Genomic DNA, 22363 nt, shown 5'->3' with positions numbered 1-22363 from the left:
TTTTTAAGGCCAAAGAGGAGGAGTGTGGACAAGAGATATTTTATTCTGTATTCTTATGGTCACAGTTATAATCAGAATTATCATTGATGAATCATTTACCATTGTTGAATCAGTTGACAGAATAATCTTTGAATCACATCTATGTTACTCTGAGCAAATATTAATGTACACAGATTATCAGCACTTTAATCAGTCTATTGTTGTTCTGTATTATTCTTTCTATTTGCTTAAGCTGTTGCACATTCTTGTAACCGCTCGAACTCGTGGGTCCTGTTGGACCCTGGGCTGTCTACATTCAGTTCTGCACGTACTCAGGCCTGTAACAACATGCACATAGTTATGTAAAACACGCACGTTCACACACACACTTAGTAAGAACAGGAGGGTCGTCTTAGGACAGTTTTTCTGATAGATATACATTCACAAAATGCACAATGTAATACACACTTGTTTTTCTCTAAAAGTAGCAGTTGATGTCCATATAAGGAGAACTTTTTGAGTGTGGGGAACTGTTATCATTTCCAATAAAGATCTAACTGTGACGTCATCACGGCAATATAATGATGGGGAACGGTCCATTCGCAGTATTGCAAGTTTTCTTCCCACACTCCTGCGCAAAGTGTGTAAAATAAAGATCACTATTTTTGACACCTACCCGGACTCAGCCTGCTTTCTTCTCTTACCCAAATCGAACGAACTTCAACAACAGTTAAGGTTTCAGAAAAAGCATTCTGTCGTTTGTTTGCTTGATCATACTTTAAACACATTCAAATGCATAGTGGGATTATAATACAAGTGAATACTGTGACAAGCACTGGTACTGAATAGGCAATCACTTAGCAGCAAGGTGAATCGGTGATGCATTAGTGTGGTCTGCACTTCCTCTTTTTGATTGGGTGAAATGAGTTGAAAGTAATTGGATGAGGGAACCATGGGGAGTGCCCTGCATAATTAATAATAAAACGCTGTTTTAAATGCCGTTACAGCTGACACAGAACATCGTAAAAAACGCCATTTTTATGTCTCTTTGAACGGCATTTTCTGCCGAGTGACGTAAAAAGCGGCGTTCAAAGACAGATACAAACGGCATTTTTTCTGCCACTCAGATGGGGCGTTCAAGGTAAAAAAGTGGAATTTGTCCAGACAGAACGCAGTTTTTTACGGCGTTTGGACTAATTAAACGGAATTTTTTTACGCCATTTCTTAACCAAACGGGTTGGAAAATTGGCGATATTTGGCACTTATGGCTTGCCATACATTCGCGCTAATTTGACGCGCGTTTCATGCGTTTTTACGATGCAAATCTGCTTCTGAATTTTCGCAGGACCCACAATCACGCGTCATCGAACTTTTCCATTGACTTTACACGTAAACCTGACGCTCTGGTCGCATCTATTGCGTTCGGTGTGAACACACCTTAAAGGGTCTCATCTCTGCATCGTTCAGCTTTCAGAATTTGTCTTAAACAGTATAAAAGCATGGATCCATCACACCTTGTATGAGGAAAACATTGATGAACTCTGAACAAATGAAACCACAACTTTAAAAAAATGAGCTCCCAAAATTAATTGTTTCGACATCTTAAAAACAAAATCATAAGTTTTAATACCTACAGCAAGTTTAAGGAAAAATAAAAGATTTTAAAGATCTTTCAAATTTTTCTCAAATATAAAACAGCAGATGGAACTTACATGCATCTTCGATGGGATTGTCTAAAAATATCTAAATTCTGGCTCTGCATCAACAAGGAAATGAACTTGACACAAAATTATAAGATCTGTAAACATCCGGGTCAATTCTTACCACAGTTGCTGCCTCTGAATAAAAATCTGGACAAAAGAGATCCACATTATTAAATAAGCTTATGTTTAATGTCAGGAGATGTGTTATTGAACTGGATTACGGAGCAGCCCCCCTACTGTAACTCAGTGTTACAAGGAAATTTTTCATAACTTTCAGGTCAGATTTTTAATAAGCTGCAGGAACCCTGTTCAGTGTGAGTGGAGAGCAGCCAAGTCTCCTCCTCTGATAAACCTCCATCTGTGCCACTGAAAACAGTTCATCTGACTGTGACTGTAAACATGTTTCCATTTGTCACTTCAGCCTTTACTCTGAAATACAGGAAATGAAATCACAGCTCAAACTTCTTCATCCAACTGCTGGAACAAAGCGAACCACTCGACATGAACACTGAAGCAGAACAGTTTAGAAAGCTTAAAATGAGACTAGGGAACCATTTTCATTCATAGTTGCCTCATCAGATCTTTATAGGAGATTCACTCTGAACTCTGTGGAGCCTGATCTCAAGGGTTTTGAGTCTGACCCTGAAACCACAAGAGGATCTTTCTGTCTCTTCATATTCACTGTGATGGGAGTGATTTCAGCCCTGAGTGATCACGCTGATGTTTGCACAGAGCAGATAATTTAGTGAATGTTTTGGCACATTGGTAACAGTGAAACAGTTTATTAGTAACGTGGGATCGTTTGTGTTTGGAGTATGAACTGAGATTCCTGAAGCTCTTGTCACACTGGTCACAGCTGTAGTTTCCTTCCATGTGTGTACATTCATGCTTGTTTTGATGACCTGATTGTGAGAAGCTTTTGTCACAGTATCTGCACTTGTATGGTTTCTCTCCTGTGTGGACTCGTTTGTGTCTTTTAAGCACACTTGCAGTAATGAAAGATGACCCACACTGATCACAGAGGTGCTTTTTTGTCCCACTGTGAATGAGTTCATGTCGTTTTAATCCACTTGATGTGCTGAAGCTTCTCCCACATTCTTTGCAGTATTTCAGTTTGTCTCCAGTGTGTTTACGTTGATGTGTTTTCAGGGTTTGTTGCCAACTGAAAGTTTTTCCACAAAGGTCACAACAAAAGTCTTTCCCACCACCACAGTGATGACAGGGTTGAGAAATGGATCCATCTGTGTCGCTCTGCTTCTAAACAAAGACACAACGACAGTGTAAGTCAGTCCTTCAACATTTTTATCCTGAACGTCGCCTGAAATAAAGAGCAAATAAAAAACAAAAATCATAACTGAAATGAAAATCTGAATAATCACTCAGAGCTGCTTTTCCATGCAGTAGAATTGCTAACATGCTAACACAGTTTAATCTGCAGAGTTGTTTCAAACAGTCAGGCTAAAATGACAAGATAACAATATAAATACATACCTCACAGTAACTGCACTTGTAGAGTCTCTTTCTGGTGTGGATCTGTTGGTGTCGTCTCAGGTAACATGGAGATTTAAAAGTCTTCTCACACAGGTCACATTTATAAGGTCTCTCCTCAGTGTGGGTAAACATGTGTTGTTGTAAATGCGTGTTGGTTATAAACTGTTTGCCACACTGATCACAGCAGTACACATCATGTCTGGTGTGAATGCGCAGGTGTCTATTTTGGTTCTGTTTCAGGCTGAAAGTTTTTCCACAAATGTCACAGCTGTATGCCTTAATTCCAGAGTGGGTAACTAGATGACTCCGTAAGTACCTACTGTCAGTAAAAGCTATGCCACACTGATCACAGCTGTACGCTTTAACTCCACTGTGGATGAGTTGATGTCTTTTTAGGGAACGCTTCCAGGAAAAAGACTTTCCACACAAGTCACAGCTGAATGGTTTCTCTCCAGTGTGGATGACCTGATGATGTTTTAGTTTAGCCTTCAAAGTAAATCCCATCCCACACTCGTCACAGGTGTATGTTTTCTCTCTCTTTCTTGGTTGAGGTTTGTCGGCCTCCTGAGAGCGCTGACTTCTCGCTCCATGTTGGTCCTGCAGTGACAGAGATACAAACAGAGGCAGTGAGTGAAATGCAGTCGTGGAACAAACTCAACCTTCAAACTCCCTCCATTAACACTAGTTTTAAACCTGAAGGTGGAGTGTGGCACCAAACACCTTAAAGGTCTCTTATCCCCACCTGCTGGTAGTTCTAACACATTACATCCAACCTGGTGTTAAAAATAATTCATGACTGTTTAAACACTAAAATCATTTTTTCCTTATTTTCCTTACTTTTACTCCCCACATTAAAAAAAAAAAGACTTTCTACTCATTATATTTTCAAAACAGACTTTTCACTTTTGGTTTCAAACATCAAACTGATCTGAGCCTGAAAAGTAACACATGAAAGACAATCCTGATCGTGTACTAATCACCAGGGTTTGAAACATAAAAAGAGATGAAAGAGGCAAAACTGTGAGTCATAGTCAGGAGTTAAAGTGAGACGTTGTTCTTCCTTCTTTTTTGCACAGCACCTGAACAAACAGGTAATTTCAAATGCAGCGTTTCTATCAACAAACATCAGCAAACACACAAACTGTTTGTGTGCAGTTTGTCTCACAGTGTGTTGCTGGCTAAAGGTCCAGCTGCTGTACATCACAGGGAGAGAAAAGAAAGAGAGCTAACTTCACTCAGAGATGGAGAAAGATAAGACACACAGGACAGGAGAGGAAGAAGAGAGGTTAGATTTAAAGGGAAGGACTGCTCAGTGGGATTTGATCAACTGCAGATTAAAGCTTACATGTAAGTCCTCATGTGTTGAAATCAGATATTGGGTCTGTACTAGAGATGGCACGATACCACTTTGTTATGTCTGATACCGATATCATAAATTTGGATATCTGCCAATACCGATATGAATCTGATACTGTGTGTTTTTAATCAATAAAACAGTTTTTTAATATCTTGCTGCTTTTTGTATAAGTTCATGCTCAAGTAAAAACAAAAAAAAAAAAACAAACAAAACAAAACAAAACACTAAACCTATTCTGTTATACCTGTATGTAAAAATACACTGCAAGGCAAGGCAAGGCAAGGCAAGTTTATTTGTATAGCACAATTCAACAACAAGGTGATTGAAAGTGCTTTACAGAGACATTAGAAACAAAAACAAATAAAAAGCATGATTTAAAATTGATTAAAACAAGCAAACAAACAAACTAATTAACAAACAAACAAAACAGTATATAAAATCAAAACAGATAAAATTAGAACAATAGATAAAATCAGTAGTTAATGTAAGTTTTGAAATTTAAGCTTAAAAGTGTGGATTTGGTGCTTTATTCAAATGCAGCTGAGTCTTCGACCTGGATTTAAATAAACTGAGTGTTTCAGCTGATCTGAGGCTTTCTGGGAGTTTGTTCCAGATATAAGGAGCATAAAAGCTGAATGCAGCTTCTCCGTGTCTGGTTCTGACTCTGGGAACTGATAAAAGACCAGATCCAGATGACCTGAGGGATCTGGAAGGTTCATACTGGGTCAGGAGGTCACTGATGTATTTTGGTCCTAAACCATTCAGAGCTTTATAGACCAGCATCAGGACTTTAAAGTCTATCCTCTGACGGACAGGCAGCCAGTGTAAAGACCTCAGAGCTGGACTGGTGTGGTCCACTTTTTTGGTCTTAGTGAGGACTCGAGCAGCAGAGTTCTGAATGAGCTGTAGTTGTCTGACTGATTTTTTAGGTAGACCTGTAAAGATGCTGTTACAGTAATCAAGCCTACTAAAGATGAATGCATGATACTTGCAAGGAAATCAATTATTTTTCAAGAACATTTAAATAGATTCAACATCTTCAACAGATTTGCAGACTGCACAGATGGTACCTTCCCAAAGGAAAAAGTACTATAGCTTACTAGGGTATATTAGACTTAATAGTTACTATATACAGTAATGAACTTCTATACATTCTACATCAGATTAAAACTTTGGGTGTAAGCTTCGTATAACTATTTATTAAAAGATAGACATTTTAAATGAGAATAAGAAAGAAAAGTATGTCTTTGAGCCCCCTTTTCCCTGTTCATGCCCTATCGGCCCCCCTGGCTAAACTTTGCTAGATCCACCCCTGCACAGTTACAGCCGTCAGCTACGTAGAAAAAGATCCTGGTGTAGAAAGTAATGTTAAATAAATTCCAACAACAGCTTATCAAGCTTAAATGTGCTGCAGTTGTTCAGCCGCTGGTTTCCTCTTTCTGGCGCGAAGAGGGCGATAAACAAAGAAGAGAGTAGGGCTGGGCCATATTATACCGTTCACGGTAATACTGGTATAATGTTAGGCAACGATAGGAAAATGAAATATCGCGATAGAATATGAGTAAAACGCGCATGCGCAGTGCCTTTGTTTTCATACGCACATGGCCGATTGTTGAGTGAAACAGATGAACCAGAATTGGTTTGTAAAAATGGTGCAACTTCCGTGATGTGGAACTGGTTTGGTGTTTGTCCGTCAGATACACGACAAAGCACATTTTTTTTGCAGAACATGCAAGCGGCCGTCGTTATTGTCGTATTTGTTGGACTAAAATGTTCTTAAATCTGGGAGTAATCTGGGTCCTAAACAGTGTTGCCAACTTAGCGACTTTGTCGCTATATTTAGCGAGTTTTCAGAGCCCATAGCGACTTTTTTTCTAAAAGAAAGTGGCTAAAAAAAGACGTGAAAGCGCGTATCGCTTTTACTCTCAACAAGCAGCGGGTGCTGTAACGCAGTCAGTTCTTCTTTTACTCTTATGCTGTTTTGTGGATCACAAGGTTTAAAACTACTTATAAACACACACACACACACACACACACACACACACACACACACACACACTGTAACGCCACCAGAGTGCCTATTTCGGGTCACTTTTGCCGGTCCAAGACCGGGTAAAGGAGTAGGGTTGGAATTGTGACATAAAAAAAACAAAACAATAATTGCTAAAAGAAATTTAATTTGTAGTTCTAAATAAACTCTAAATGCATTTAGGACGTTTTTTACTCACTTTATGTCTCTTCCACGGTGTTATTTCTCTCTCCAACAACATAGGTTACAATTAGATTAGCATGACCAATTATGCAAATTAGGCGATGACGTCATTTAGCGACTTCTAGCGACTTTTAGGACAACCAATAGCGATTTTCCTTACTGAGGAGTTGGCAACACTGGTCCTAAACTCCGTCTGCTTCAAGTCAAACGAACACTGCAGCATCACTGACAGTTAAAAACTGTCTAAATTCTTTCATCTTTAATAAAACGATCAGCATTGCTGCTTTATCAGGTGTAACTATGAAGTTTAACTTCCAGGCATCCATGAAAACAAAATTTATTACATTTAACGGAGTTAGCAGTTAGCAAGAAGCTAGCGGAAGTTAGCTCGCTAGTTTCGCTAGTTACCTAAGCATGATATAGCATGTTCTGACTGAGAGATTTCTGAAAAAATTCAAACATACAGCTCTGCTATCACTTCCAACATAAATGAAGACAGGAAACTAAACAGCAGTGACGTTTGTAGGGTTACTGAAGTTGGGCTAGCTGGTATATAATGATGTGCTACGTGATCGCTAGCGACACAGCTATGTTAGCATAACATAAACAGTGAAGCTGGAGGACGAACACTAACACTTTTCCACTTATAAAAGTTCACGTGAAGGTTCCTCATGGTTAGAGACAAATGCAATCGCATGGCAGGATGCTGTAAACGGACCAAACTTCAGTCAGGAGAACAACTGAGATAATCCATCCACAATACAAGGTTAGTCATTAATATACTGCAACAACATGGGAATAAAGCAGCTGCCAGAGAATTCAACATTAATGAATCAATGGTACAGAAGTGGAGGAAGCAAGAAGAATGAGTTTAATAAAGTTTGATTTATCTGACTGCTTTGTTTCGCTTAATGTGCCTTATAATCCCGTGCACCTTATGGTCCGAAAAATACGTACTGCACACTGCAGTTTAATGTTGCAAAGCACCTCTTTTTAACTTCAGTGGATATTATACATGGTTATGCTCAGGATATGTCAGCCCATTTCTACTGGAAATGACTTTTGGTTAAACTTTGAGCAAGGAATTTGCATTTGCACTGTTAAATTTTTATAAAGCTTTAATGTACATAAAAACCAGCTTCTTGTTTAAGTGAAAATAAATGGAAGGTTGTCTTTTTGTGCTAGTAATGTTGTGGAGTTGTATTTTGTCTCGCATCAATTATATCGTCAGTTATATCGTTATCGCAAATTTTCAAATATATATCGTGATAAATATTTTTGGCAATATCGCCCTGCTCTAGAAGAGAGACGGACTCGCGACAGAAAAGCCGATCAGCTGATCATTACAGTTTTTTACAGACGCTAGGACACATTTCTCAATACTTAGGTCACTTTTGCAAAACACTTCACACAATCCTCCTAACTGACCGTCAGCTTGGCAAAGCAGTTCATTTCACATTCAAAATGCACTACAACTACCAAAACACTTCATTCAGGTCTCAAATAAACTCATTCTTCCAGAACACTAGCAAAGGTTGACAGCCGACAAACACACTTTGTCACCCACAAAACAATGACCTAAAAAACACTAACAACATGTAGCATTACACAGTGTTTTCTTGTGTAAAACAAGGACACATCTCTGTTTATAATTTCAATATATGTTACTGGAATGAATCAGACATCATGCAGAATTCGTTAATATTTGTTTATGTATTTTTATTTTTCTGCACTAAGTAATCCCAAAATACAAGAATTTGTATACACACCATCCACTGATACACATACAATAGTAATGCTAATCTACTCGGTCTTCTCCATTTGGCCACAGGTTCTCATCCACATCACATCTTATGTCATCTAGGGCAACACACCTAGGAAATAATCTTCTGGCATGCCAGAATTGAAGGAGTTGAAAAATTGAAGGAGTAACACCTGTGTAGATGTTCATCTACAATAAGAATCAGCTGTGGCTGGTTAAACTGCATTTTTAGATTTAAAATATGTTTCAATAAAATATTGCTGTTGAATTTTGCTGTCTTTTTAAGTTTTGCATTGTGTTATTGTTTTGGCCATAAGTTTAACAGTTTTGAAAACAGTATGTAAGCACATGCAAAATGTCCTGTCCGTACAAAGATTTTTGGCAGTTCTTGTGTCTGAGTGAGAAGATAATTCATGAAATTTGAGAGATGTAGTCATTGAATGCATTTTGTGCCAAAACAATGATAACTGGTCCTCAGTTTAGCCCACATAGACTTCTGTTGTGCTCACTGTGTGAGGAGTTTTGCAAACGTGACCTAAGTATTGAGAAATGTGTCCTAGCGTCTGTAAAAAACTGTAATCAGTTTCATGATTGAAGTAGCAGCAGGAGAGGGAGGGAGAGAGAGAAGAGGCAGTCGCTCCATATATCGGTTGTTAAGCTTGACGCGGGAATGCTTTACAAACATTCAGAGATGAACTTACACACTTGCTTTACTTCTCTCGGGGATAACTTCCTCCGAGATGAAATGCCGGATTGGTAGCGAGGCTCCAAATGCTCAAACAGACCGCAGACAGGTCCCGCACGCCACAGCCGCTCTATAACATGATGCATACAGTTGCCACGTGCTACGGTTATGAGCCGAGTTACGCCATGTCGCAAGTTTTGTGAGGTGCTTTTTTGATATTTAATGGATCGGATTACATTTTTTATTTCTCTCCGATATCCGATCCAGTAATTTACGTCAGTATAAGACCGATACATAATATCGGATTGGTTCATCTCTAGTCTGTACATATAATTTTATGTCTTTTTTTCAGATTATGAAACTTGCTGCAAAACAATCTGAGGCAGATTAACTGTGCCACCTCAGATGCAGCCTTTTTCATGCAGTAGAATTGCTAACATGCTAACACAGTTTAATGAGCAGAGTTGTTCCAAACAGTCAGGCTAAAATGACAAGATAAAAACATAAATACATACCTCACAGTAACTGCGCTTGTAGAGTCTCTTTCTGGTGTGGATCTGTTGGTGTCGTCTCAGGTCATGTGGAGATTTAAAAGTCTTCTCACACAGGTCACATTTATAAGGTCTCTCCTCAGTGTGGGTAAACATGTGGTATTGTAACTTTTGGTTTGTTATAAACTGTTTGCCACACTGTTCACAGCAGTACACATTATGTCCGGTGTGAATGCGTAGGTGTGTATTTCGGCTCTGTTTCAGGCTGAAAGTTTTTCCACACTTGTCACAGCTGTATGCCTTAATTCCAGAGTGGGTAACTAGATGCCTCTGTAAGCTGTCTCTGTGAGTAAAAGCTGTGCCACACTGATCACAGCTGTACGCTTTAACTCCACTGTGGATGACTTTGTGTCTTTTTAGGGAACCCTTCCTGGGAAAACTCTTTCCACACAAATCACAGCTGTACGCTTTGACTCCAGTGTGGATGACCTGATGCTGCTTCAGTTTATCCTTCAGAGTAAACTCCTTCCCACAATCGTCACAGGTGTATGTTTTCTCTCTCTTTCTTCTGTGAGGTTTGTCGGCCTCCTGAGAGCGCTGACTTCTCGTTCCATGTTGGTCCTGCAGTGACAGAGATACAAACAGAGGCAGTGAGTGAAATGCAGTCGTGGAACAAACTCAACCTTCAAACTCCCTCCATTAACACTAGTTTTAAACCTGAAGGTGGAGTGTGGGACCAAACACCTTAAAGGTCTCTTATCACCACCTACTGGTAGTTCTAACACATTACATCCAACCTGGTGTTAAAAAGAATTAATGACTGTTTAAACACTAAAATATTTTTTCCTTATTTTCCTTAGTTTGACTCCCCACATAAAAAAAAAGACTTTCTACTCATTATATTATCAAAACAGACTTTTCACTTTTGGTATCAAACTGATTTGAGCCTGAAAAGTAACACATGAAAGACAATCCTGATCGTGTACTAATCACCAGGGTATGAAACATAAAAAGAGATGAAAGAGGCAAAACTGTGAGTCATAGTCAGGAGTTAAAGTGAGACGTTGTTCTTCTTTCTTTTTTGCACAGCACCTGAAAAAACAGGTAATTTCAAATGCAGCGTTTCTATCAACAAACATCAGCAAACACACAAACTGTTTGTGTGCAGTTTGTCTCAGAATCAGAATCAGAATCAGAATGGGTTTATTGCCAGATGTTGAGGTTTACAACATTAGGAAATTGCTGCGGTGCTTCAGTGCAGACAATAAGAATTAAAGTGCTATGTAGAAAGAAAGATATGTGCATGAGATATACATGAGAATAAGAATTATGAGTGCTACGTAGAAAGATATATACATGAGTGCAGGTGGTGATCAGTGCCAAACATGAAATGATGCAGTGACACAGCGTAGGGTCATGTGTTAGTGGCGGGGACAGTCATGTGGTTATTGTTCATGTGTCCAACAGCAGAGGGGAAGAAACTGTTCTTATGGCGAGAGGTTCTGGTGCGAATGGACCGGAGCCTCCTGCCTGAGGCGAGCAGGTCAAACAGACTGTGTCCAGGGTGAGAAGGGTCAGCTGAGATCCGGGCTGCACGCCGCAGTGTCCTGGAGGTGTACAGGTCCTGCAGAGATGGGAGTCTGCAGCCAATCACCTTCTCAGCAGAGCGCACAACACGCTGCAGTCTCTGTTTGTCCCTGATAGTGGCTCCAGCGTACCACACGGTGATGGAGGAGGTGAGGATGGACTCGATGATTGCAGTGTAGAATTGCATCATCGTCCGTGTTGGCAGGTTGAATTTCTTCAGCTGCCTCAGGAAGTACATCCTCTGCTGGGCTTTCTTGATGACGGAGGTGATGGTGGGCTCCCACTTCAGGTCCTGGGTGATGGTGGTACCCAGGAAGCGGAATGAGTCCACAGAGGTGATGGGGGTGTCAGTCAGGATGATGGGGGGGAGTGGAGCTGTGTGCTTCCTGAAGTCCACAATAATCTCCACTGTCTTCTGGGCATTCAGCACCAGGTTGTTGTGGCTGCACCAAGACACCAGACGTTCAACCTCCCTCCTGTAGGCAGACTCGTCCCCGTCCGAGATGAGCCCAATGACGGTGGTGTCATCTGCGAACTTGATTAGCTTGACAGACTGGTGGGTGGAGGTGCAGCAGTTGGTGTACAGGGAGAAGAGCAGAGGAGAAAGAACACAGCCCTGAGGGGAGCCGGTGCTGATGGTCCGGGAGTCCGAGACATTCTTTCCCAGCCTCACGTGCTGCTTCCTGTCCGTCAGGAAGTCAGTGATCCACCGGCAGATGGGATCAGGCACATTCATCTGGGAAAGCTTGCCTCGGAGATGGTCTGGAAGGATGGTGTTGAAGGCAGAGCTGAAGTCCACAAACAGGATCCTGGCGTAGGTTCCTGGGGAGTCCAGATGCTGCAGGATGAAGTGTAGGGCCATGTTGATGGCGTCGTCTACAGACCTGTTGGCTCTATATGCAAACTGCAGGGGGTCCAGGAGGGGGGCCGTGAGGGTCTTGAGATGGGAGAGAACTAGGCGCTCAAATGACTTCATGACTACAGATGTCAGAGCCACGGGTCTGTAGTCATTTAGTCCAGTGATCCTAGGTTTCTTGGGGACAGGGATTATGGTAGAGGACTTGAAGCAGGCAGGCACATGACATGCCTGCAGTGAGGAGTTGAAGATGCCAGAAAACACTGGGGCCAGCTCGTTTGCACAGTGTCTGAGGGTGGCAGGAGACACACCGTCTGGGCCGGGAGCTTTCCGAGCATTCAGACTCCTAAACTGCTTCCTCACATCTGCTTCATGAATATGAAGAGTTGTGGTCGGAGGAGGTGGTGTGAAATCCTCTTTTGTGTGGGGTGAGGGGGCGGGTGTTGCAGGTGAACAGTTTGAAGGTGGTGATGGCTCTATGTAGGGGGGAGAGGTGGGGGAATGAGTGTCCAAAGTGCCTCTATTGTTGGGGTCGTTGGAGGTGTGAAGGCTGCCTGATGGCTCATCAAAACGGCAGTAGAAGTCGTTAAGGGTGTTGGCTAAGAGCAAGTCGTCAGTGGAGTGGGGGGTTTTAGGCTTGTAGTTTGTAATATTCCTAAAACCTTTCCACACAGAGGCCGAGTCATTCTCTGAGATCTGCTGCTGCATCTTCTCAGAGTGCTGATGTTTGGCAATGTCCACTTCTTTAGTGAACCTGTACTTGGCCTCTCTGTAGCAGTCCCTGTCTCCGCTTCTGAACGCCTTACTCTTTTCCAGCCACTGCTTTATGAGTTTAGGAGTAAACCAGGGTTTGTCATTGTTATAACTCACCCTGGTGCGTGATGGCACAATGCTGTCCTCACAGAAGTGGATATAGGAGGTGACAGTGTCCGTAAACTCGTCCAAGCTGTTAGAAGCAGCCTTCATTGTGTCCCAGTCTGTAGACTCCAAACACGTGCGAAGCTCCTCCACAGCCTCGTTGCTCCACAGTTTTTTAGTCCTCACGACAGGTTTGGAGAGCTTCAGCCTCTGTCTGTACGCGGGGATTAGGTGGATCATGACGTGGTCAGAAAGTCCGAGTGAAGCGCGGGGCACCGCGCGATAGGCCCCGCTGATCGTACTGTAACAGTGGTCTAATGTTCTCTCCTCTCTGGTCGGGCATTTAATATGCTGCTTATATTTTGGAAGCTCATGGCTCAGATTGGCTTTGTTAAAGTCCCCAAGAGCAATGATGAGAGAGTCCGGGAATGTCCGCTCCGTGTGGAGAATCTGCTCCGCGAGTGCGCACTGAGCTGCCTGCGCATCCGCATCTGGCGGGATGTAAACAGCGGCCAGGATGAATGAAGCAAACTCCCGCGGAGAATAAAACGGTTTGCAGTGAATAAAAAGATATTCCAGAGAGGGAGAGCAGTGCTGAGCAATCACTGTTACATCTGTGCACCAGCCACTATTAATGTAGAAGCAGACACCTCCACCTTTGGTCTTACCAGAGAGAGAGGCCTGCCGGTCCGCGCGCAGCAGATGAAAGCCCTCCAGCTTGAGCGCGCAGTCCGGGATGTCCTCACTGAGCCACGACTCCGTAAAACATAAGACACAGGAGGAGGCAAAGTCTTTGTTCATGCTTCTCATCAGGGCCAGTTCGTCTATCTTATTCCAGAGTGAGCGTACATTAGAAAGGAAGATCCCAGGAAGGGCCGTTCTCAGTCCGCGTTTCCTCAAACGCACGAGTACGCCGGCTCGCTTCCCTCTCTTTCGACGTCTCACTTTCCTGATCAGAGTCAGCAGTAAATCTGCCGCAGATGCGACAAATATTGGAAATAAATCCACAGGCGTTGTAGTCCTGCAGTTAAGGAGCTCTTCTCTGGTGTAAGAATATCCAGAGGAGTGCCCAGACACAGAAGAAATGCACAAAAACAAGACAAAAGTAACGCACTGAAGCACCAGGGCATCCATACGCGGCGCCATCTTGGTTTAACACAGTGTGTTGCTGGCTAAAGGTCCAGCTGCTGTACATCACAGGGAGAGAAAAGAAAGAGAGCTAACTTCACTCAGAGATGGAGAAAGATAAGACACACAGGACAGGAGAGGTAGAAGAGAGGTTAGATTTAAAGGGAAGGACTGCTCAGTGGGATTTGATCAACTGGAGATTAAAGCTTACATGTAAGTCCTCATGTGTTGAAATCAGATATTGAGTCTGTACATGTGACATTATGTTTTTTCAGATTATGAAAGCTGCTGCAAAACAATCTGAAGCAGATTAACTGTGTTATTTAAAGACTGCATGAAGATCCTCTGCAGGTTAGTGCAGGATAAACAGGTTCGTTTGCTGATCTGTGATGGATTTAAAGTAAAGGACAGTGTGTGACTGGTGCACAGTGACTGTGGTGCTCATGTCACAGTTAGATTAAGTGTAGCAGAGATTCATTTAAACTGAAGCTCATGATGCTGACATCCATTCACTGAGTTCCACCTTCATACCAACAGTATAGTGTCTAATATAAAGACAGTGTACTGTCAGTGTAGAGGATGGAAATCAGCCAGGACAGCTCATGAAACATCTGCTGACATCTGGTTGAATTCAGTTGTGTACATCCACAGAGAGCAGCAGGTCAGCTGATCACAGCCTGTACTTTAAGAAAATCTACTGGAGCTCTCAACAGAAATTATTGTGAGCTGTGATTCTTTTCCCCACGCTGAGCCACTACAGCTGATTTTAGGGTTCCCACCTGCTCAATCCCACTTTAACCTCTTCCCTGCTCATGTTCCTGTTTAGAGGCAAAGTCACCCTCTACAGTGTAGGCAACAGAAAATACACACATGTTTTATTTTCCTTCATTTTCTACTTAACTGATTCAAACAGAGAACCTTTATTAGACATAAATAGTTTTTACTTCATTTACTAATCTTATCTTATTATTACATTAACAAAGCACAAGGTTCAGTTAACTTTGGATAAAAACATGTGGTTAAAATGTTCTTCAAGGAGCTACTTTTACTTTTTTACTCTGATTACATTTCAGAGCCTGTACTTTTTCACTGTTACTTAAGTAAAGAAGTTGAATGAATACTTTTACTGAAGTATTTATAACACTAATATCTGTACTTCCACTTAAGTATAGAGTAAATGTACTTTTGCCTCCTCTGATCATTTCTATAATATTATTTATATCAGTGATGGCCAAATGAAGCTTTCTGAAACACTGAAGCTTGTATTGAAAAAGGTTCATTACTCAAAGCTTTTCAACACAGTCCTCTTTGGTGACATCTGCTGGCCAAAAATATGAAGAGCAGCTTGAATCTACAAATTATAATATAGAGTAGGGATGGGTATTGTTTAGGTTTTATCCGATACCGGTGCCAAATCGGTACTTTTGAAACGGTGCCGGTGCTCAAACCGGTGCTTAAAGAATGGAGAACACAAAATTGGTCTTAAAACCTCTCATGTTCAGCTGGTTTTTTGTAAAAATATAACAAAGTTAGCCTTTTCTGCAGCTATGGGGCATATATGGTATCACTCTTAGCTGGAAGCAGTGCTTAATCAATGGAAAAAACACAAACTTTGTCCAAAAACCTCTCATGTTTAGCCGTTTCCCTCTTTTTCTTTAGTCATTTTAGCCTTTTTGGCCAGGGTGAAGGGAGTATCTGCCATCAAACAAGAAGACAGCCGCATGTAGCTATGATGGTGTTTGCTAGTTCACCTTACATGCATTAATTTAATAATGTGGTTAGCCTACTCAACGTAAATTACACATGAACAACATTAAGCTACTCACGCAGAGAAGAACAGCTGCTGCTGCATCATCATCCTCATCATTTCTGCTACACTGGCAGGGCTAGGGGCCAGGACTCTCGTCTTCGGGGTTTTTGGGGGATATTGCTAACTCCGGATCCGATAACAGGCAACCAACGCACAGTAGATGTGCTCGGTGTGAGGTCTCGCAGCAAGCTATCATACGGCGCATTTCTGGGCTTTTAAAAAAAACTCTATGCGTCGCCAGGTGTTTCATCGGATTCGAGGTGTTACCTCCTTTGACAGTATCATAGTATCAGCTTAAAGCACTTGTTGCAGGCTGCTGAGTTTGCATATTTTGCTGTGAAGTACAGCCAGACTTTTGACCGCTTCGCCTTGGCCATTTTTAATCTGTAGCTCTGCATAAAAGAACATACGTACCTGGCCCCGCCTACTATCCTCGGAAACGTAAAATGATTGGCTAGAATCTAAAGTGTATCACAGCTCAGGAAAAAAAAGCACCGAAATAAAGCACCGAAATGTGCGCTGCTTTTCGGTCTGGTTACTACCGTTTATGTCAGAACCGGTGCCATCATGGCACCGGACACCGGTACCCATCCCTAATATAGAGTTTCATTATAATTGCCCACTCTACAGAGCTCAGCTGACAGCTTCTGTCTGATATCGGGCTGCTGTTGTGGTGCTTTGAACGTGTATTTTTGGGGATGATGAAAAAAATGTTTTGTCTATTTGATTATTAATAATGTTGATGAATAAACCTTCCTTATTTTAACATGTGCTGTGGTCTTTAAAAAACAACATAATATACAACACAGTCATATAACAGGTTGGGAGGATGAGAGTTTTAGACGTGACTGGTTATTTGGTGAAACTGTGATATTTTCCTCACCTCCTGTGTTGAGCTCATTGTTTCCTCTGTAGTGACTCAGCTGAGTCCAGATGGCTGAAAATGTTCCTCTGCTGCTCCGTCAGACTCTTCTCCTCCTGCTGATCAGCTGGGACACAAAACAGATCTTTGTTAGGCTCCACACTGCACTGAAGAGTCAAAGTGTCTCATATGTTCATCTGACAGCACAAAGTACAAATTTCACTCTGATTGCTTGTAGAAATCTTGTGAGATGTGTTGTGCTGCAAAGTGAGGAAACTCTCTCACTCACTTATACTTCAGGAGGAACTTTGTGAATGTACTCATGGTTCTAGTGAAACTTACATAATCTACAGCACGCCAAAGTTAAATAGCATGGCTGTCTACCATCATTACCTACTTCAAGTTATGTTAGTTGAAGCAGCAGCCCTTTACTATGACAGGGCCAGAAAGTCCTATTTGAAGGTTTGGGAGAAGGACCATGTTAAAGGTGGATTGGGGTTTATACACTTTGTTATGATACAGGTAAGGCTGTAAGAGCCTGAGAAGGTGTCCTGAATGAACCTCTAAAACCAGTTTTCAGCTAACGACTCTGCTTCAGTCTGGAAAACAGCAACTACAAGTTTAAAGACTCCATCAACAATTCACACCCAGCAACAGCCTGAACAGCTCCTCCTGTGGTTTCCACAAACAGGGACAGACCTGTTACTCCCCCACCCCACACTTTCAACTCCTTCAGCCCCCCAGTTCCACCACCTCCACAATTCCCCAACAACCAATGATTAAAGCTCATTGATTAATGAGCTTTGATCAGTGGTTTCAGTGCTTTCCTTCCTGCTTTGACTGCAGCTGTGTTTGACACAGGAAGACATTATTACATTCTTCACGATTATACTTTATTCTTTTTGGGGGAAGTGCAGCTTTAAACCTTCACATGATTCAAGTCAACAGAAACAAATCAATCTGAACGATCACAGGTGGGAAAAACGTCTGTAAACAAAATAAATAAAACCCAACATTCAATCCACAACATGATTAAAAACATGATTCTCCCAAATCACGAAGAGCTGCACATTAACCACCACAATATATTTTATTCTCTGTGCTTTCAAATATGAACACTGTTTACTTTCATCTCTGTTTCATTAGTTTTTGTTAACATCTTCCTGTGCATCACTTTACAGCAGCCACACTCATTAAAATGAGACTTTGTAGGAGTTCACTTCCTTTCATCTGTTCATCCACAGCAGCTGGACAATAAAGTTTATTGTGACCCTGATACTGCAGCAGATCGCTCTCATCCATTTCCTGTTATCACTTCAAATAGAAATGAGGCTGTAGAGGTTTGGTGCAGGCAGAAAAACAGCTGCAGGGACAATGAAAAGACTTTTCTGCTCCAACTTCTCCCAGCATGCTGAGCTAATGATTAGTTGGTGTTTTTCTCCAAACACTCTCTCACTCTTCTCTCAACGTGTTCACAATAAACTGTGAACAGACACCGAGGAGAGCAGCAGAAGACCTCATTCAGGAGCTAAACTCAACATGAACTGAACTCACAGTAAAGTTAGCTCGGTGCTTACCTTTAGATGAGCCCACAAACCGAGAGAAACTCCGCGATGAAGCTGGAAGTTTTTCCAAACACAGGAAACAGATCAGGGAGCAGAGACCCACGTGGTTCACGCTGATCTCAGCTACGATCCAGGAGACAAGGGTGGGCAGATCGATGCAGATATCGATCCAAACGGTCGTTTAGTTTGTTTTATCATCCAAAATCAGGATTTTACTCGCTTAGGATGAAACGGTAACTCCGTCTGCATAAACTGTGTCCAGCATGTGATCCCGGAACAGACTTCTTCTTCTTTGTATTGGTTATTGGCGGTTGTCAAACACCAAAATGGTGCATTACCGCCACCAACTGGTGTGGAGTGAAACGTCGACATCAGAATCCTCCCTCAATGTATACTCTGTTTTAAAAACTGGAATAAGGCCTGACAACTTTCACTTCTTGAACCCTTTTGCAGTAAACTTACGTTTTGAACAGCGGGCGCGTCAACATTATCCCCCTATTCAGCTTCTCGGCGACTCAAAGGTTTGACAGTCACCAATAGTAGTGATCAAACCAGTATGTCCAAATCTTATTCCAGATATGACCACCTCCTCTCTCCTACTCCTTCCTGTGCTTCTCATTTCTCCTACCCTCCTTAAATTTTTATACAACCATCGTCCCCTCCTTTCTTCCTCCCACTGTTTTTGTCATGTTTCCTTTATTTCTTGTCTTATTATACTCATTATCTCTGTCTGACAGAAGTTAATAGCCAGTTCAGTTAACCCATGTTTTGTGGCTTTCTTCACAACTCTGTCGTTTCATTTCCTCTGACTCCATAGTGAGCTGGATCCATAAAAAGCCAACTATAAGTCCCATCATGTGTATTTCGTTAAATGTTTGCTGAACCTCTGTTAGTACATCTGCTCTACTTTCTGAGTGGCTACACTGTAAACTGGCCAATGAAGAGCTTCAGTCTGAACAAATGCCTGATTGTAACGGTCACATGTCTTCTACCCACTGAACAGCTGACAGTACTGGAAGCATTTCTCCAGTGTGTACTGACGGTCCACCATTGATCCTTTTCAGGGACCACAAATGCTACCCCGGTTTGACTGGCTGTATTCTTTGATGCACCTGTATATATTTGTACATAATTATAATACTGATCAATGTAAGTCTGTACTGTATGTAAGTTTAAATTAAATTCCCTATTCCTGTTCTTCTTCTCATGTAATGTGAAATCTACTGTGACATCAGAATATTTGGCTCCAGCTTATCCCAGGAACAACATTGGAGATTTGAGCGCAGTCCTAGGAACAGCTAGGATGCACAGGACCCTCAAGCCCCCAGGCCTCTTTTAGAGGACCTGAGCTTGAATGATAAACCACCTGCATGGGCAAGAGGGGAATTTATCATCTTTCTGTCTGGTTGTTTTTTTTTAACATCTATTTTTTATTATTTGTTAAGAGTGAGTACAAGAAAAAAATTATTATAATATGATGTGTTAAACTTGTTTAGATTATAGGAATAAGGAAGGATTTGTCTGTGTTTTAGTTTGGCTTAGCTGTAGCCTGAGAGTGTGTAATTGTTTAGAGAGAAAGGAATGTATGGACACTGGGGGTCTGCTGTCATAAATGGAGGCAGGAAGCTACAGTGTGGGGTTGCTGATGCTGATGCTTGTACCTTTAATAAAAACTCATAATTGTTATAAGTTAGAAGTAGGTTTGAAGGAGACTCTCCACATGCTTATCTGTAAATGTAAGACAACAAGAGGCCACTGGCCCAGTGGATGCAGAGTGGGGGTCTCAGTGTTTGTAATATGTTAACTCTGTTTTGTGTGTTGTCTAAAGTAATCTGATGTAGCTTGGTGAGGAGATTACTTTTGACCGGAAGGAAGTCACAGAGACACACACACACAGTGCTTTAACTGTTACGCAGTGAAAGAGTGAATTCTGGTCCACACTAGTTAGTGGTGGCAATGCCCCACCTCCTTATTTGCAAACCACGAAAAAAAAGTGAGCATGCACCAGGAGAGGAAGACTGTGTCCAAATTCAGGGGATTGATACTTCAAATGCCGTATTTGTAGGCAATTATGTCACAGTGATGCGATGAAGGCTTTTCAAAGTCGAAGAGTCCTCCAAATGTGGTGACGAACGTATCCTACTTTTCCACAGATTTCAAGGATTGGTTGGGTGTGGGGCGGAAGGGGCTTGAGCACCCGTCCCTTTCCTGATGGGAGCCCAAAGTGCCCGTTTGTTGAGGCATTTTTTTTATGTGTGTGTACTTGTGGAGTCCTGTCTGTGCCCCTCAAAAATAATATTTAACTATCAATCCTAGTTTTTGCTAAATAAAAGGAAATGACTTGCATCAGTCACATGATCGCCATTAACCAATGGGTATTTTTGAAAATGCAGATTTTTCTATGTGTTTGGACCTTTCGTCCACACGAAAACGGCGTTTTTGGTCACTGAAAACGGAGATTTTTAAAAACTCCGGCCAGAGTGGATATTTTTGAAAACTCAGTTTTTGCATTTACGTGTGGACGAGAAAAACGGAGAAAACGCAGCGTCAAAGGTGTGCGCCTTTTTTGACGTCACACTGTGCGCCACGTTATTTTTTCGGTGAAATGAATTTCTACAATACTGTTACTGTTAATTGTACTCTCTGCAGTGTTTAAATGCTTACATATACACACAGTTACTGTCCCTCCACACATACGACTCGGTTCTGCTTCTATGCCCCAGCTTTGTTTACTTTTTCCCACTGAGGCTTCCAGACTTCTGATTGGCCAACATTTCTGCACGGTTAGGAATATTTTTGCACTGTTGCTTTGGCATGTTCATAGCAGCGTTTTCCTTCATTTCTGCCTTTACGTCTGGACGGGATTATTTTTTAAAACGAAAATGGAAAATCTCCGTTTTCAAAAATACCCGTATACGTGTGGACGTAGCCACAGACTGATGCGACAAAACCAGTAAGTAGGTGTACAGTGCACACTGTAGTCTACAGCACACAGTATTAGCTTATTACGTACACGTTGGTAAGTTGTCTTGTGGCAACTGACGAATTGAAACAATTGAGCGTGCTGTGTGTGCAACAGCGCGACACACATTACCTGTCCTTTTATTAACTGTACAAGTAGTGCTGGTCATAGCTGCTGGCTAACTGGGTAAGGCTGTCATGGGTCTGTAGCTCTGTCACCGTTTTATGGAACATATTTAGTTTTAAAGTAAGTTACAGGGCTTCTCCTGCCTTTCCGCGAGGGCTTGTATTTCACTAAAAGCTATCTAATATTCATGTCCACATAATTATGGATGATTATAATTAATATTATATATAATTAATATTTAAAAATCACACGCTGTATTTTAAAGAACATACATTAAGAAGCAGATCATATTAGATTTATATTTTAAATAAGACAAAATGCTGATTTTACAGCAGTAAAATGATTGTATCTCTACAGTTTAAACATGTAATAAGCTTTCTGCCTGCACAGAGTGAATAGTGAAACGAATACATCATGAATACAATATTTCATATTTATTACTTTCCCCTCCTCATTGCCTTATTATTGTAGCTCTAGTAATAAATAATAAGGGAAGGATTCTGGATCAGCACCATGATGCCCAAAGTATATCCAGTATTCTGAAGAAGGTCTAAAATGTCACTGTGTGTGTTTTATGTATATAGATTTTTAAAATTATTATTCATGATATAACATTGTCCAGACATGGCTGGTAAGGACATGGGGAGGAAACAGAGCTGTGTGAGGCTACTAAAGGCAGAGGATTCCTCAGCAGCTGGATTACAAAGAGCACAGGTAACATTAACACATGGACCAGTTGTTGGAGAGGTATTCCAGTATAAGAATAATAATAAGCACAATTGGAATGTTTTGCTGCTGTCACAATTTTTATTATAGATTAAGTGCAGGAGTTGTTAGGTGTGGATAATTACATAATAGTTTATTGCAATAGCAAGTTGTGCCTTGTTCTCAGATGGACACCAAGTGGAGAGTGATAGATGAGATGAGGG

General features: G+C 41.5%; 1 protein-coding gene across 3 annotated transcripts; it reads right to left on the bottom strand.

The window, feature by feature from the left end:
* Nucleotides 1-1564: 1564 nt before the first annotated feature.
* LOC143420376 (uncharacterized) lies at nt 1565-18915 on the bottom strand. 3 transcript variants are annotated; one of them, XM_076888424.1, is made up of 5 exons: nt 18359-18915; nt 16803-16908; nt 9705-10301; nt 3174-3770; nt 1565-2939 (listed from the first exon to the last, which is right to left on the bottom strand). In XM_076888424.1, the coding sequence occupies exons 2-5, from the start codon at nt 16818-16820 to the stop codon at nt 2361-2363; spliced, it is 1791 nt and encodes a 596-aa protein (XP_076744539.1). In that variant the 5' UTR covers nt 16821-16908; nt 18359-18915; the 3' UTR covers nt 1565-2360. The 3 variants fall into 3 exon arrangements, 2 of the variants coding, with proteins under 2 accessions (XP_076744539.1, XP_076744541.1); XM_076888426.1 differs by lacking the exon at nt 18359-18915 and having other exon boundaries at nt 1565-2936; nt 16803-16975; XR_013100180.1 differs by lacking the exons at nt 9705-10301; nt 18359-18915 and having other exon boundaries at nt 16803-16975.
* Nucleotides 18916-22363: the final 3448 nt, after the last annotated feature.

Source organism: Maylandia zebra, linkage group LG9, assembly GCF_041146795.1.
Source record: "Maylandia zebra isolate NMK-2024a linkage group LG9, Mzebra_GT3a, whole genome shotgun sequence".
Classification (NCBI taxonomy): Eukaryota; Metazoa; Chordata; class Actinopteri; order Cichliformes; family Cichlidae; genus Maylandia; species Maylandia zebra.
The sequence above is the reverse complement of the archived record's forward strand: the minus strand, read 5'-3'. Positions and strand labels throughout refer to the sequence as shown.

Bases quoted from the DNA above. Each gene is read 5' to 3' on its own strand.
- LOC143420376 (XM_076888424.1), bottom strand. The intron at 3,771-9,704 runs GTATGTATTTAT...CTGTCACTGCAG, and splicing joins ACAAGCGCAGTTACTGTGAG to GACCAACATGGAGCGAGAAG. The intron at 2,940-3,173 runs GTATGTATTTAT...GTCTTTGTTTAG, and splicing joins ACAAGTGCAGTTACTGTGAG to AAGCAGAGCGACACAGATGG.